The sequence below is a fragment of the Dreissena polymorpha genome, chromosome 1, assembly GCF_020536995.1.
Source record: "Dreissena polymorpha isolate Duluth1 chromosome 1, UMN_Dpol_1.0, whole genome shotgun sequence".
NCBI lineage: Eukaryota > Metazoa > Mollusca > Bivalvia > Myida > Dreissenidae > Dreissena > Dreissena polymorpha.
In genome coordinates this window covers 49,917,472-49,932,094 of record NC_068355.1, presented here as the reverse complement: position 1 = coordinate 49,932,094, position 14,623 = coordinate 49,917,472, and the positions used below count along the sequence as shown (strand labels likewise).

At 33.6% G+C, this 14,623-nt stretch overlaps 1 protein-coding gene across 3 annotated transcripts in view; it reads left to right on the top strand.

The window, feature by feature from the left end:
- LOC127879721 (IQ motif and SEC7 domain-containing protein 2-like) overlaps positions 1–14,623 on the top strand; it is a 127,684-nt gene that overhangs the window by 31,468 nt on the left and 81,593 nt on the right. The window contains exon 1 of one of the 3 annotated variants that reach the window (XM_052426746.1): positions 556–644. The exons of 1 other annotated variant lie outside the window; for it this stretch is intronic. In XM_052426746.1, coding sequence (XP_052282706.1) covers positions 571–644 — 74 coding nt within the window. In that variant the 5' untranslated portion in view covers positions 556–570. Of the gene's footprint in view, positions 1–555; positions 645–770; positions 1,533–14,623 lie in introns of those variants that run through there. One more of the 3 variants, XM_052426779.1, reaches the window with a different exon arrangement.

The following is a 14,623-nucleotide window of genomic DNA, read 5'->3' as shown; positions in this document are numbered from 1 at the left end:
GTATTCATTCGTACCTAGCCGCGGGAAATTTTATTGGAATTTTATTGGACACTTATAAAGGTCAGGCTAAGGTGAAAAGCTGGCTTATGCAGCTTACCCGAAAAATCTTCCTTACTGCCTTGGGTGTTATTACACCATCATAGCTTATAATGAGAATTTAATTGCACTTCACCAATAAATCAACAGTTGGTCATACTTCTTTCACTTCTTAATTGTAGGATGTCGATGTAACCCTCTGATTAGTAGTGCTCACTAATTCAATCAGCAACAACATTCCTTCTGATAAGGGTCCTCTCTACAAATGGTACAATGTCTTCCATATCAGGGATCTAACATTCCGCAATACTGTTCCTGATAGGGAAACCCTTTAACTCCCTTTGAGATTAGATAATTTTCTCATTTTAGTGTCCAGTCTATCAAACAAGGGCAGGAGTGGTTTCAAATTAAAATTATCTCTCACTTCAGTGATAAAATATTACATGACATGATAACTGCAACTATCAAAATTGTAATTATTGTAACACCATGACTAGCAGGAGACTTGGTCAAAATAAATAGGGCTTTGTTGTTATGTCCCCTGACCGAGGCAGGTTCCAGATGAGGGCCCCTGATGTGGAAGTGATGAATTTCTCCCTGCAACCTGGGTGAGATATTAATAGCCCCTGGACAGATGTTTCCCATCACATGGCCATTTGGTTTACCTTGGACTTCACTGTCTCAAATAGTAGGGTGGAAAGTTTTAAATCTGCCTGTACCATAATAGGACAGTGTATTGGTAAACTGTAATTACTGTTGCAGGGAAATTGGTGACAGCTGTTCGTATATGAACATTGTAAGCCTGCCTGTGATCAACATGATTGTAAAGTCTGCGTTTGGATTAAGTTTGCCTTCTTTACAATAGCTCTGATGAAACTTTTTCTGGAAATATGTCTCGGGAATCAACAGTTTTGAAAGGCCTGTATACAAATGAAATTATGACAATCTATTTTGATCACTAGGTTTTTGAAGGACTACTTTGTGGGAATTCTGTGAACAAATGAGGACAGGGTGTTAACTGGAAGTGTCACGCATTGATTGAGGACAGAATCTGACAAAAGCTATTATTGACTGGACCATATCAACAGAAGCTGCAGCTAGCCTTATCAGTAATTACTTTGGATTATACAGGGGAGAAATTAGATACAGTAATGTAAATAGGATAGTGGTATTGTCCCTGCCAATAGGCTACTTACTTGCACATGGGTTCAGTCATTGAAAGTGGTTCACCGTTGACAGATCAATATGGGTGGATGTGATTACAAACAGTAAAGTGTTGTTGACATGTTATACAGTTCTATCGTTAATCCACCTTTACGTCATAGAAGTACTTGTTACTAAATGTTTGTTTAGCCTTGAGGATTAATTAACTAGATTAACAAAATGAGAGCTGTTAAACTGTAAAGAGATATATAATAAGCGTACTGTGAGATTATCCTTTGGATTTATTAGTGTGTGAGACTTGCGGATTTTAAAATGTACATCTGTATGACAGGGTAAGTTATGACCATAAAGTTCATCATATTTATTTCAAGCTCTCTTCGTTTTCTGACACTAACTTTGAAATCTGAATATTAATTTTTTTACTTTCATGATTTCAGTGTTGCAGTCTTCAGTTTTTAGTGTTAACATATTGTTATTTTGTACTTTTTTAATTATTTTATAATTACTCTTTGCAACATATTCATGCCAATTTAGGTGAGTGTTTTTTTACTCGCTGTTTTTCTTTTGCCAATATTGGCAATGTTTTGTTTGTCACTATTAAATCTGTTATTTGCAATGTTACCACTATTGGTCTGAAAGTTAATATTACCTTGCACCAAGGGGACAGAGTTCAAAACGACATTGTAGTTATATAATATTATAATACAACTTGCTAATTGTTCAGTTCAATTCATTTGTATTGTATTGTTCTTGGAAGTTATATAAGTAATCTAGTTGCATTTTTTCAGTTTCTTAAGTCACATTTATTGTGTAATGTATTATTTTCTCCATCAAGTACTTATAGGTTTGTGAATTATTGTTAAATTATTTTTTAATTTCCTCACACCAAGAGGATTTCTTGAAAGGAGGTATTTATATTTCCAAATTGAAAAGCAAGGCCCTTTCCTCAGTTGCTCTCAGAAGTGAGAATTCACAGTTGATTAGGTGCCTATATTTATCAGCAGTATTCCATTAATGCATATTTTCCTGGGTGATCCATGCCTTTCTACTCAAGTACTGCAGGTGATACAGTAGTGACCTATGGAATCTGTGGTCAGAGATACTGCAGCTGTCTTACTATGACCCATTGCTAATTGGCTTTTAAGTCAGGCAGCTACTGTTAATATTAACATCATGTAGCTGGTTTACACTCAGGTTCTTAGCACTTCACGCAACAAAGGATTATCTGTGATTAATTGAGACAATATTATTATGCATGGCTTATCCTAACTGATGGAATTGCTATTTTATGATGGCAACTATGTTGCATTGCACCTTACTATTGAGTCCAACTCTTAGTAAACTGGGAAATAATGTATTACTATTAGTGAACATTTTTTTCTCAAATTAGCATGTGCAGTTTTAACAGGATTACATGGGACGATTCTTTCAGCCTCACTTGAATTTTTGTTTAAAAGAAACTTCCTGTCATCATAAAGATCCATATAACTGACATTGTCATCATTTACTTTACCTTATGCACATGCATTAAGCCAAGCAAGGCTTTAGTGTTTTTTTGCATAAATCATGCTTGCTGGAGTATCACAATAGATTCACTGCAATTAATTAATTGAACAAATACTGGGATTCCCCCATGATAGATTATCCCCCTTTATCACTGTTGCCATAGAGTCCCTGACAGGAATTAATGGCCTTTAGCAATTAGTGTCACTTGATGGGAAGCACATATTCTGGGTATATTTTGTGGCAGTGGGGCAAATGTTATGGCAATAAGTGCCCCTGGGTCAGGGTTTAGGGGTAGGATTACCTGGGAAACTTTGAATCCATACCCCTTTGCTGAATTATAGTATACTCCATTACTGATTTATACTGTAAGTCAGACATTTGAAAAGTTAATTATCAAAAGTTTTACTTTACCCAAATATTTGTAGTTTCCATGGTTATAGCTAAGTGTTTACATTGTGATTGAGGAATATGTCTAGACCTTAATCAAAATAAGAAAAATTATAAATATAAATAATTTTACCATTTAAAATAGTAAGAAATAATTATCAAGTTAAATTATAAGGAACTGACGTCATCTCCAATGGCTTACACAATAAAAATGATAATTATGCCCGTTATTGCTGCATTTGTAGTAATTGTGTGGTAATTCTCTTCATGTCCACCTTTCTTTGTTCGGGACCAAAATAAATGTTTTTGCTGTCATTCTCCTGACATTTGGTCGTTTATGTTCACCAAATATATTTTAGTTTCGTTAGTTTGTTGTTGCCTTAGTAACTTTTTGCTGGTGGCAGTTGTAAGTGACGCTTATGTATTTCTTACAAACCATCATTCCTTATTCAGGCATGGTGACAAAAATGTGCTTAGTGAATGCAAGTTAAAATATGGACACACAATTTTTAACCAGGTTTTCCGAAGGAAAAAACTTGTTATTAGATTGGGGAATGTCGGCGGGCGGGCGGGCGGGCTGGCTGGCAGGCAGGTGGAACAAGCTTGTCCGGGCCATAACTTGGTCGTTCATTGTGAGACTTTAAAATCATTTGGCACATTTGTTCACCATCATTAGACGGTGTGTCGCACGAAAGAATTATGTCGATATCTCCAAGGTCAAGGTCATACTTTGAGTTCGAAGGTCAAAAATGGCCATAAATGAGCTTGTCCGGGCCATAACTATGTCATGCATTGTGATATTTTAAAATCACTTTGCACATTTATTCACCATCATTGGACGGTGTGTGGCACGAAAGAATTACGTCGATATCTCCAAGGTCAAGGTCACCACGACTAAAAATATATTTATTTTTATACAAAGGGGGTTAATTATAAACAATCAGTTCAGTTTTAGTTGGCTCCCTTTATCAGACTTTTTCTTTTCAAATTGAAAACTGGTTTTGTGACAATTTTGTCCCTTGTTTTGTATAAACTTGGTTATTATATCAACTTGAAAGTACCTACATGTGATGATTTGAGATTTTTTTTAGTTTTGTAACCGGCAGACTTATTGTTGTTAGAATTAGACAGACTTCAGGCTATTAATTTATCTCAACATTTTATTTAGTATTTGTTGGTTTATAATCAATTTGCAAGTGTTACATTTGACTGGTGTATAAAAACTTTACAGCTATATTTTATAGATTTGTTACCAAGGTAATTTGACGATTAAAGTTGGATGTAGTTGTAAAAGTTTAAGATTTTATCACTTTAGCATTTAATGGTGTCCATAAAGATTTAAGCCTGTCAATTAAAGGTATTGTAACCTTTCTACCTGAAATTTAATCAAGTGGGGTCCATTACATACCCAAAGGTGTATCAGCTGTCATGACAGTAAATGTCAAACCTCATTTTCAATACCGCCTAATTAGAAATTTTGCCAGATGATCAGACAATAAACTGGCACACTAACTAATAGGGCTGTAAATAGAGATGGGGTCCTAGCTATTGATTTAACCATAAGAGGTCTTTGGCCACATTTCAAAAGCCAAGCTATGAAAGATAGAAACCCTCCAGGTATAAGGCATTGTCAACTTTAGAGGGCAATGTTTTGTGTGTGTGTAAAAGTTTCAGTTCATACTTTGTTAATGTATCATTTCTTAAGTATGTTTGCTATGACCTGTTGAGTTTTCAAGTCAAACATACAAGTAACTTACAGTTTTGGAAATAATTGTGCTCAATACACTACAGGGTGTAATGTAGGACAGAAAAGCTCTTGGTCTATTTTAAAAAAAAATATTTTTCATGGCGGAAATCATTTATGCTTTAAGTATGTAATAGAAACCATGAAATGATATATCTACACAGTGATGCAGTCTATGGTAAATCCGATTTCCTTAACTGAGCTTATTTAAACCTGCACATTATGAGTGCCCATTAGTATGGTGACACTTGCAATATTCATTTGCATTTCATTACAGAATGTTCATACATACATTTGGTCAGACAATCTACAGAACGCATAAAGGCTTTTTACATTGAGCTAGGAGGTTATAGTTAATGGTCACTGTCGTTGTAAGACATTTCGACTCCAAATATTCATTGATCTATTTCCTAGGAAGTCATTTGCACTGTCTTTGTAATCATGGCTTTAGTTAAACACAGTAGACAGAAAACAAAAACATAGTAAGTAAGCCTTTTGATAACCCATAAACCTGTCATGTGTGTATCATGGACTGGTTAAACTCCTGTTACAGGACTAAGAATACTCATGACCTTGCAGTGAGTGGCCAGAATCATGAACACATTTTGGCTAAAATCATACAGGCTTCTGTGTACCGGTATGTTGTAAAGTGTGAAGATACAATTGATCATATTAATTATTTTTCAAAACAACCAGTCAACCTATAAAAATTTTAATATCGAATTGCTTTTCTTCAAAATAAATCGAAAAGAACCTGATCCTGACAAATGTTAAATTTTTCTCTATTTTTGATTAAGTTTTTATTATAATTTTTACATTGTGTTTGTTTACTGCCCATTGAAATGCCAATTTTGTGTAACAGTTGATTCACCGAAGTACAATTCTTACTTAGAATTTTAATAGTTTTCATGCATGAAAATTGCATTTTAAGTACATATATATTAAACAGCAAGTCTCGGTGGTTTGTCTGTGCATAGTAATTTTAGATTAAAATTCAAAATTCTATACCATAAATTTATAAGGCTCTATGCATTCAAGCAATATATTCAAAAAGGGCATTAGGAATATATTGGTTGCTTATGTATAGACAACAATGACTGAGCATCCGAGATTGGAATTCAGGGGTTAATACGACCAGTTGTAAAAATACAATTAAATTTGCTTGTCATTGTCGCCATCCATAGTTAAGATCTGCTTACAGAAGATGATTTACAATTGATTGACATTATCCAGACTTGTAACCCGTGAGTGAACTTTCATTCAGTAGCTTATTTTTATAGTGTTTGATTTATTTACATTAAATTTTTGTGAGAGTATAATTTTGGAAAGGTATTTGTATTGACGATTGATGAAATATAATTCAAGTATAAAATAATTAAAGAAAATGTGTATTACTTTTCTTTGATCCCTGATCCACATCATGTAAAATTCATTCTGATCATTCAGTTTGTCAATTTTCTCTTTAAAAAAAACAACCCTATATGTACAGCGATTTTTTTTCCTTCTTTATAAAGTACCCCAAAATGGCACTTTTCCAGTTGGGAAAAAACTTCAAATTTCCCAATTCCTGTCCAAAATACTCCCTTTTGAAGGTTAAACAAATATAAAGAAATTTGTTTAATAAAATGCAACATTAAGTTAAGTGTCCCAATTCAGCTTTATGGTTTGAACCTAAGTAAATATAATATTGATAACTTGCCAACATTTAGTTATCAATTTGAAAGTATTTGTAAGCAAAACATCAAATTTCCAATTTCCCGTTGTGAAGACTTCACAACATGAATTTTCCCAATATCTGGGTTTTTGCCCAAATTTTTCCGCAATAGGGCAACCAAAATCACTGAATGTTCTATCCAATTACAAGAAGAATATACAAGGCACCACTGGATGAGATGTTTGCATTCTGTGTCTGTCCCTCAGCCCATTTGTCTGTTCTTGAAGTTCCACTGAGGTTTTCATTTGACCCAGGAATCTTTTGTCTGACTACAAAAGGGCTGCCTTGTCTCTTAATTCATGAAAACTATTGTAGTGCACAGCCTTGTATTTGCAGACCTTGAATCAAGGTCAAGGTCATCTGTGCAGACATTAACACGCAAGGTCATATGAACATCTGCATTTCAAGCTGGCCTTCTGTCTGCCTTTATAACTCATTGTATCCACTTGGCTGATTTTTTAAGTAACATACATTTTTACTAGTTACACACACTCATATATTTGTTTCCAATACTTGTTGTTAGGTCATACATTTTTGGTCTGGACTATAAAGGTCAAGGTCAATTAAATTGGGTTGTATTTGGAAGCTATTACTTATTATTTCATACTGGTGAATGGAATTACTTTTAATGATTCAAGTTGTTTTCAACCTCTTTACTTCTGCTTGTTCTAAATCCCCATATTGTAACTGACACTTCAAATCAAGTTCCTTGGTTACTGGGAACCAGTGCTGTTCGATTCCCTAAGGTTTGAGTGTTTTTCATTTAGTCTATTTGGTCTTTTCTGTTCATATTAAAAATGTCAACTTCAATTTATAAAAAAATCTGTTGAATTCAACTATTTATCTCATAAATAAGTTTGTATAATGGATGAAAGATACGGATGATCAGACCAATGTCTCCATAGATTTCTGGTTGCCTTTTAATCAATCATATCAGTGGCTGAATATTGCATCGTTCTATGAAAGAATCCTGCTGATATTCTGTTAATGATGTTTTATAGAGATCATGCAAAGATATTTATCATCTGCTTTGAGGAAGAGAAGTAATTGAAAAATATTTCGATTAAATTACATTCCTGTCTTTAAAACTTACCAAAATGATCATCCTATATGTGATACCTCTTTGATTGAAATTTGTAAGCAAGAGACAAGGTTTGGTATGCACATATTATTAAGGTTATTTCAGAGTATCTTAAGAGTATTCTTTGTATGGCATGAATGGTTGATGGATGTATGGTTAACATTTGATTGTCCTCTGACTGACAGGATGCAGTTCAAATGTCTCAGACTTTCAATGATGATGCAGCGGTTTCTAATGTAGTTTTGGCCTACAAATTATGTAGTTTTTTTTTACCAAGTCGCTTAATTATTTTTCAATTAACACTCCTGGAATGTTACAGTTGTAATGTATAAATGTACAGAAATGTAATGTAAATATGCAGGATTGTCAAATGAATCATTACATTTCTCCTGATATTGTATTTATATGACATAACCAGCTAAGAAATATGCATAATCTAGTATTTCCTTTTATCCTGCCTCTGTTGCAAACATTGACCAAATAAAGCAGGGTCGGATAAACTAGTTGATATCCGGCAGTACATCACGTGACTGTGATCTAACCGTAAGCATGTATTGCTACGCGCCAATTAACATGTTCTAATATTTGACCTTTGAAATTTATTGACACGCATCATGAATGTTATCGTTATATCATATATCATCCTTTTTTTCTTCTTTAAAATATATTACAGAACCAGCTTTCCGTATTTATCATTTTCATTTACTTGATTACACAATTTATGACGTACATGTAGTGTGACGTCATTTTTCAGACAAAACATACTACCTATTTTCTCTTAGGATTAAATCTAAGGGACAACAATTTTGACATGGTGGTTTTAACAAATTTTTTAAAATATTTTAAAGCATCGAAGGAATCATTCAAGTATTTCGGAGTGTGTGTTTGTCATTAATAAGTGTTAACTTCGATAGGAACAAAATAATTAGCTACGACAGGATTACGATTTCATAATTCGGGTTTTGGGTCGGAATGGTTAGCATTCGATACAAACGATATCAAAAAAATAGTGTGGTTTAAAATACATTTTGATAATAGAGATGGAAAAACAGAAAATGGATTTCGACAAAGGGATGAAAGGACAGAAAATGGATGTGTATATCGTTGTAAATTTATTGTTATTAGCAATAATGCTGCTGAATTTTGTTTTCATTTTTTACCAAGAAAAATATCACATTCTCAATTCGTTTTTATTTCTTCTCATATTTTCAATAGGAAAGTATTAAAAGGAACAGTTTAATGTGGAACTATTTTTTTATAAAATGTGTCAACCGCATGAAGCAGGATAAATCGAATACATGGTTGGTGCCGAGATGGAGAAAGTTTATCGGGTTCGGCCCGAAAAAGAAAAATTGGGCTTGCTAAAGCTCGCCCTATTTTCTTTTTCTAAGCCTCACCGGATAAACTTTCTCCATCTCGGCACCTGAACCATGTATTCTCTATAATTACACTTCAGCTTGAAATAAATGAACAATAAAGTAACAACATAGAGGCTTTAGTACTTTTTTATATGCATTTATAGCGTGATTTACGTGCTGCTAACAAAATGTTGATGTTTGTACATTTTGTCACAATATGTACAAAAGCGATAAAAATTAAGATAAAAGGATTTTCATCTTGTATTGGACATTGATAAACAAAGTGAACAGCGGGTCAGGATAAATTGACAGATATATTTAAGCCTATTGTTTATAAAGGACAGAAGTCACATAAACCACATGACCACAGAGAGTCCATATGTTTGTTTATCAGTTATAAAAGCTCATCAAACAATCTCAATACATTCATATTGTTTTAATGTTTTAATTCAACAGAAAAAACTACAACTCTAATGAATATATTGTATTTTATATAAATGTGCTTTGATAATATTGGATAATACCTGTGAGACAAACCTAAACAAAAGATTGCATGTTATTAGCATTAAAGAAACAAATGGGCCATGCTCTGTGAAAAGGGGGTTAAATGCATGTGTGTAAAATGTCCCAGATTAAGCCTCCCCTGCGAAATGTTGTTCTCCAGTTCACGAATAATTCGTGAACTGTTTGTGAACTGAGTTCATGAATTGTTCATGAATAGTCAGTGAACAGAAAATGAGCCACGTCTGTGAAATGTTCTTGAAATTTTAGTTCATGAACTGTTCATGAACACTAATGGCATGAAGTGTTCATGAAATATTCTTGAAACCTAATGGCATGAAGTGTTCATGAACTATTCTTGAACAGTAATGGCATGAAGTGTTCATGAACTATTCTTGAACCATTATGGCATGAAATGTTCATGAACTATTCATGAACACCAATGGCATGAAGTGTTCTTGAACAGTTCATGAACAACACAATTCTTGAAAAATTCTTCAGGGTTTTGCTGTTCATGAACAGTTCATTAACATTTTTCTTCTATTTTTCAATGGCTCATTTTCTGTTCACGGACTGTCAGTGAATAGTTCATGAACCATAGTTCTTCAAGAGTTCATGAACTGAGGTGGCATGAAGTGTTCATGAACTATTCATGAACAAGAATTTGTCAATTTATGCAAAGGTTATCATAAGTGTTACCAAAGCTCAACAAACAGGTCAGGGTAAGAGAAACAAGTCTTGTATTAGCACTTAACATATTGATAGCAACATATAACAATAATTTAAATATAACACTAATAACTGAGATACAAGTGGTTTGATAATACTCTTTAAATTTCATAATACAACTTTGCACTATATGTTCATGAATAATTCATGTATTGAAAAGATTATGAATAGTCTCATTTTCAGTTCAAGAATCATTTACTAATCAATGGTTTCCCTGAAATGGTTACACTTACAGTGCCAAAGAACTTGAAATGAAACCAATGGCTGATCAGTTCAGCCGGTAATTTATTAAAGACTTACATTTTCAATATAACATAAACCATGTGCCTTCCGTTTCAACTTCCTGTGCACACAATATTCTTCCTTTGTAAAAACAGCAATGCAATGTACATGTTTGAGTTCTTGATATCATCTTAAACTGTTCTTGAAATAAGATATCCTTAAAACGTTCTTAAACTTGTCTTTTAAGTCTTCCAAGAAAAATGACAGATCCTTTTAAGAACATATTGGATTCTTAAAAAGTCCATCATATGCTCAAAAACATTGTGTAGACCTGTTTAAGAACATCAGAAGGAAACATATTGTTCAAAAAAGTTCTTAAAGTGTTCAAGAATAGTTTAAGAATAATTCAAGAACAGGAAAGGTCCTTAAAAAGTTATTGAACTGTTCCTGAAGGCAGTTCTTGAACAGTTCTTGTACAAATGTTCTTAAAATTCTCTAGAACAGGTTAAGAACTCTTACTTACAGTGGTGAAAATACTATGCATATTCATACTAACTTCATAGGTTTCACAAATCTACAAGATTAGTATGCTAGACATTTCAATATTACTTTAAAAAATATTTATGAAACATCTAGCACAAAGGAATTCATGAATTATTCATGATGTATCCTCAAAGTCTGTCTCAGAAAAGTCATCAGAAATAATTGTTCATGAAATGTTCATTACTAAGTATTTATGGTTAGATGAAGAACTGTTCATGAACTTTGAAGTATTCAACAAAAATTCATAAACAGTTCATGAACGTGTCTTAAGAACAGTTCATGTCCAAAAGTTCATGAACCAAGATCAGGAACTTTTTGATAATGGTTCATGAACAATTCCTGATTGGCTTGAAGTGTTCATGAAATCATGAACAACATTTCGCCAAGGGACTGCATCCGCAATCAGGGACTACACTTTCCGCCTAAACTGGAATTTTCGTGAGGAAGAGTCTTCCTTGATATAAATACAATAAAAGCGGAAAGTGTCGCCCCTGATTAGCCCTGATTAGCCTGTTCGGACGCACAGGCTAATCTGGGACACCACTTTACGCACATGCATTAAACCCCCTTTTCACAGAGCACGGCCCAATTTTGGTTTTACCACCATCTTGATAAGCCTTGTAATTTGCCCTGGTTATGTAATAAATTTTGTGTATCAAAAAGGAGAAAACTAGTCTGAAAATATTGTAGTCATATTAAGTAAAAGTTGTTATGATGTTGATATGTTTTTCAAGTAAAGTTAACATTCATGAGCTTTTTATGATCTGCAATTTAAGAGTGGTTTCCCCTGGTGTGGGATAATAGTTTTACTGATAAAATTCTACACGATGAATGTGGTCTGTTTAGCTTGAAGAAAAACAATCCTCTAAGCTCTAATGATTGTAAATGTTATGTAACATGTAAATACACAAAATATCAGTAAACTTAGTAACTGTGGTTTCTGACATTTATTACATCTCCTACAAATCACCTGAGCCAACTTTTTTATGGATGTTCTTATCATTTGATGAGTTCTTCAGTACAGAATACTTGATTGACCTCCCTACATTGATTACTGATAAACATTCTTAGTTGTTAATTTATCCAATATGGTGGATGAATCTGAACAAAATAACAAGAGTTAGAAGTACGGCGAGTGTCTTGAACTTGGAGTCGCTGTTCATGTTGTATTTAACCCTTTCCCACTCAGAAGCAAAGTGAAAATTGCCATGTGCAAACAGCATAAAACCAGAACAGCCTGCGAGTAAATCGCTATCTGTTCAGGTTAAATGCTGTTTGCTGGTTATCACAGACCTGTTTACTTCTACGGATTCGCCGTAGTTACTACAGATTATTTGGCTAAACTACGCACTACGGATTTGTACTGAAAAACTACGGATCGATCGATAAAAATGGTCAAATTTCATTTTTTAATCTTACTTTCGCATATTTCCGGTCTTTGCGGGTAATGAGTCAATCATAATCATATTGGCGCTTCCATAGTAAGAAACGTTAAAATTCTAGTCTCACGGGGAACGAGTGCTGATCGAACTTGTCGAGTCGTCACCGAACGACAACTGACTTGGGTATTGGTTCGCAAATTTAGCTGAATATATACGATTTTACGTTGCTATCCACACAATTCTCTCTCTCTATTGCGGAGAATACCAACGATAGTCGATGTATTGGGATTGAGCAAGCCTGATTGTACACACGTCCAAGATGGCGGCAAGCAGACGAGATATTGCGATTAACGGCGAAAATAATAAATACCATTCAAATTAACAACGGATATCATATGGTCATTAGGAAATGATGTAATGCGTGTGTCAATTAACGCAAAATACTACGTTCGAGATAAAAAACAACAACAACAAATATTTATCAGAAATCTGCACAGTGAATGTGCGTCACGGAAATGAGTGTTGGAAAATTTGAGTTCAGTCTACTCACAAAGTTAAAGCATTTATTATAATAAGATGAGTATCATTCGAAAATGTAAAGAGACAAACATGATTTATCATTTATATGTTAGTGGATCTGTGTATACTCATATGCATATTCTGCTTTATTATGTTTGTTACGCTGTACAGTTTAATGAAATAACATTGAACTGAGGTTGTCAAGTGCAAGATATTGAAAGTTAAACAAATAAAATATATTATTTTAACTCCATTTAATACATCATTAACACAACAAGAACACTAAAGGGTGTTTGTCAATATTTGTTTATGTTTTCCCCTTATGAAAATTAATTTAAAAAAAATTCTGAATTAAAGTCATAGCTACTCTTAAAGAGCTTATGATCAAATGGTGTATTTAAGAATCTATAGATTATAGCAAGTTTAATATGCATATGGATGGATATTAACTAAATATTGTCTTCATTGTAAGAAGACATTAAAGCAGCACTTTATAATATAAAAATGCTGTCAAACATGCACTTAAAAACAATTTTAATTCTGTTACTTATAATCATATTTATAATGCTTAATGTTTCCCAATTTCATGGTTTATCACGCTAATTTTCCCAATCCAAATGGCACAGGCTGAAACAAATAAAAGCAAAAAAAATCACTTAACAGATTAAATTATTAGCAAGTAAATTCATCTAATGCTTTATGTACTGTTAAACTGATATGTGACCCAGTCATGGTGTTTTAATGCCCAAAATGATTGAAAAGGTTAAAACTACTGACAACAGCCCAAAACTACTGAGAGATGCCCTCCATACTACTGAGAAGCAATCGGTAGGGTCTGTTATGAGTATTTGAGCTAGGTTTCAAATGAAGCCTTTAAAACTTAAATCTAGTAAGAAAGGTATTTAATTAAATGTACCTTTCTAAGGGACTTCAAATGCATGAAAATAGGTATCTAAGTGGTAAAGGGTTAAGACACTGCTCAAATAATTGTTTTATTTTCTACAAGCATACCAAACGCACTTGCCTAAAATTGCAAATCACAAAGCCAGAAGACATCAAGTGAAATGTATAAACAATTGTTTCAGGACCATATTGGGACTCGAACTTTTGATTTACTTAAAACAAAACGGTCCCCACTGATGTATCTTTGTAAAATGAAAAACATGGCACTTAACACACTAGTTACAGTGATCTGAACACCCGGTATTTCATTTTATCTGTAGGAAAAAAGTACAATATGAAAATCTGATGAACAATAGCCTGCATAATCTGATATATAGTATAGTGTTACCCATTACCATGTCAGACAGACACCATCAAGCAGAATTCTTATGTTACACAGTGATTTACATACACAAAATCTGTATGTCCCTTTGTGATTAACTCTTTCAGTTCTGGAACCGAATTTGGAAGGCTTTTGCAAACAGTTTGGATCCAGATGAGAGGCCACAGAACATGGTGTATCATCAGGATCCAAACTGTTTGCTATTCTGAAAGTATTCTTTGAAAAAAAATCAAAGAAAATGCTAATTTTTGAAATTCAGCAAATGACATTTTAGCAGACAACAAATTTCCCAGCATGCAAAGGGTTAACATACACAAAATTCGTATGTCCCTTTGTGATTATAGGCACCAAGGTATAGGCCTTGAATAACGAGTGTAGGTCAGGATAATTGAGAAACTTATAGCAGACGACAAATTTCAAAGCATGCAAAGGGTTAACATACACAAAATTCG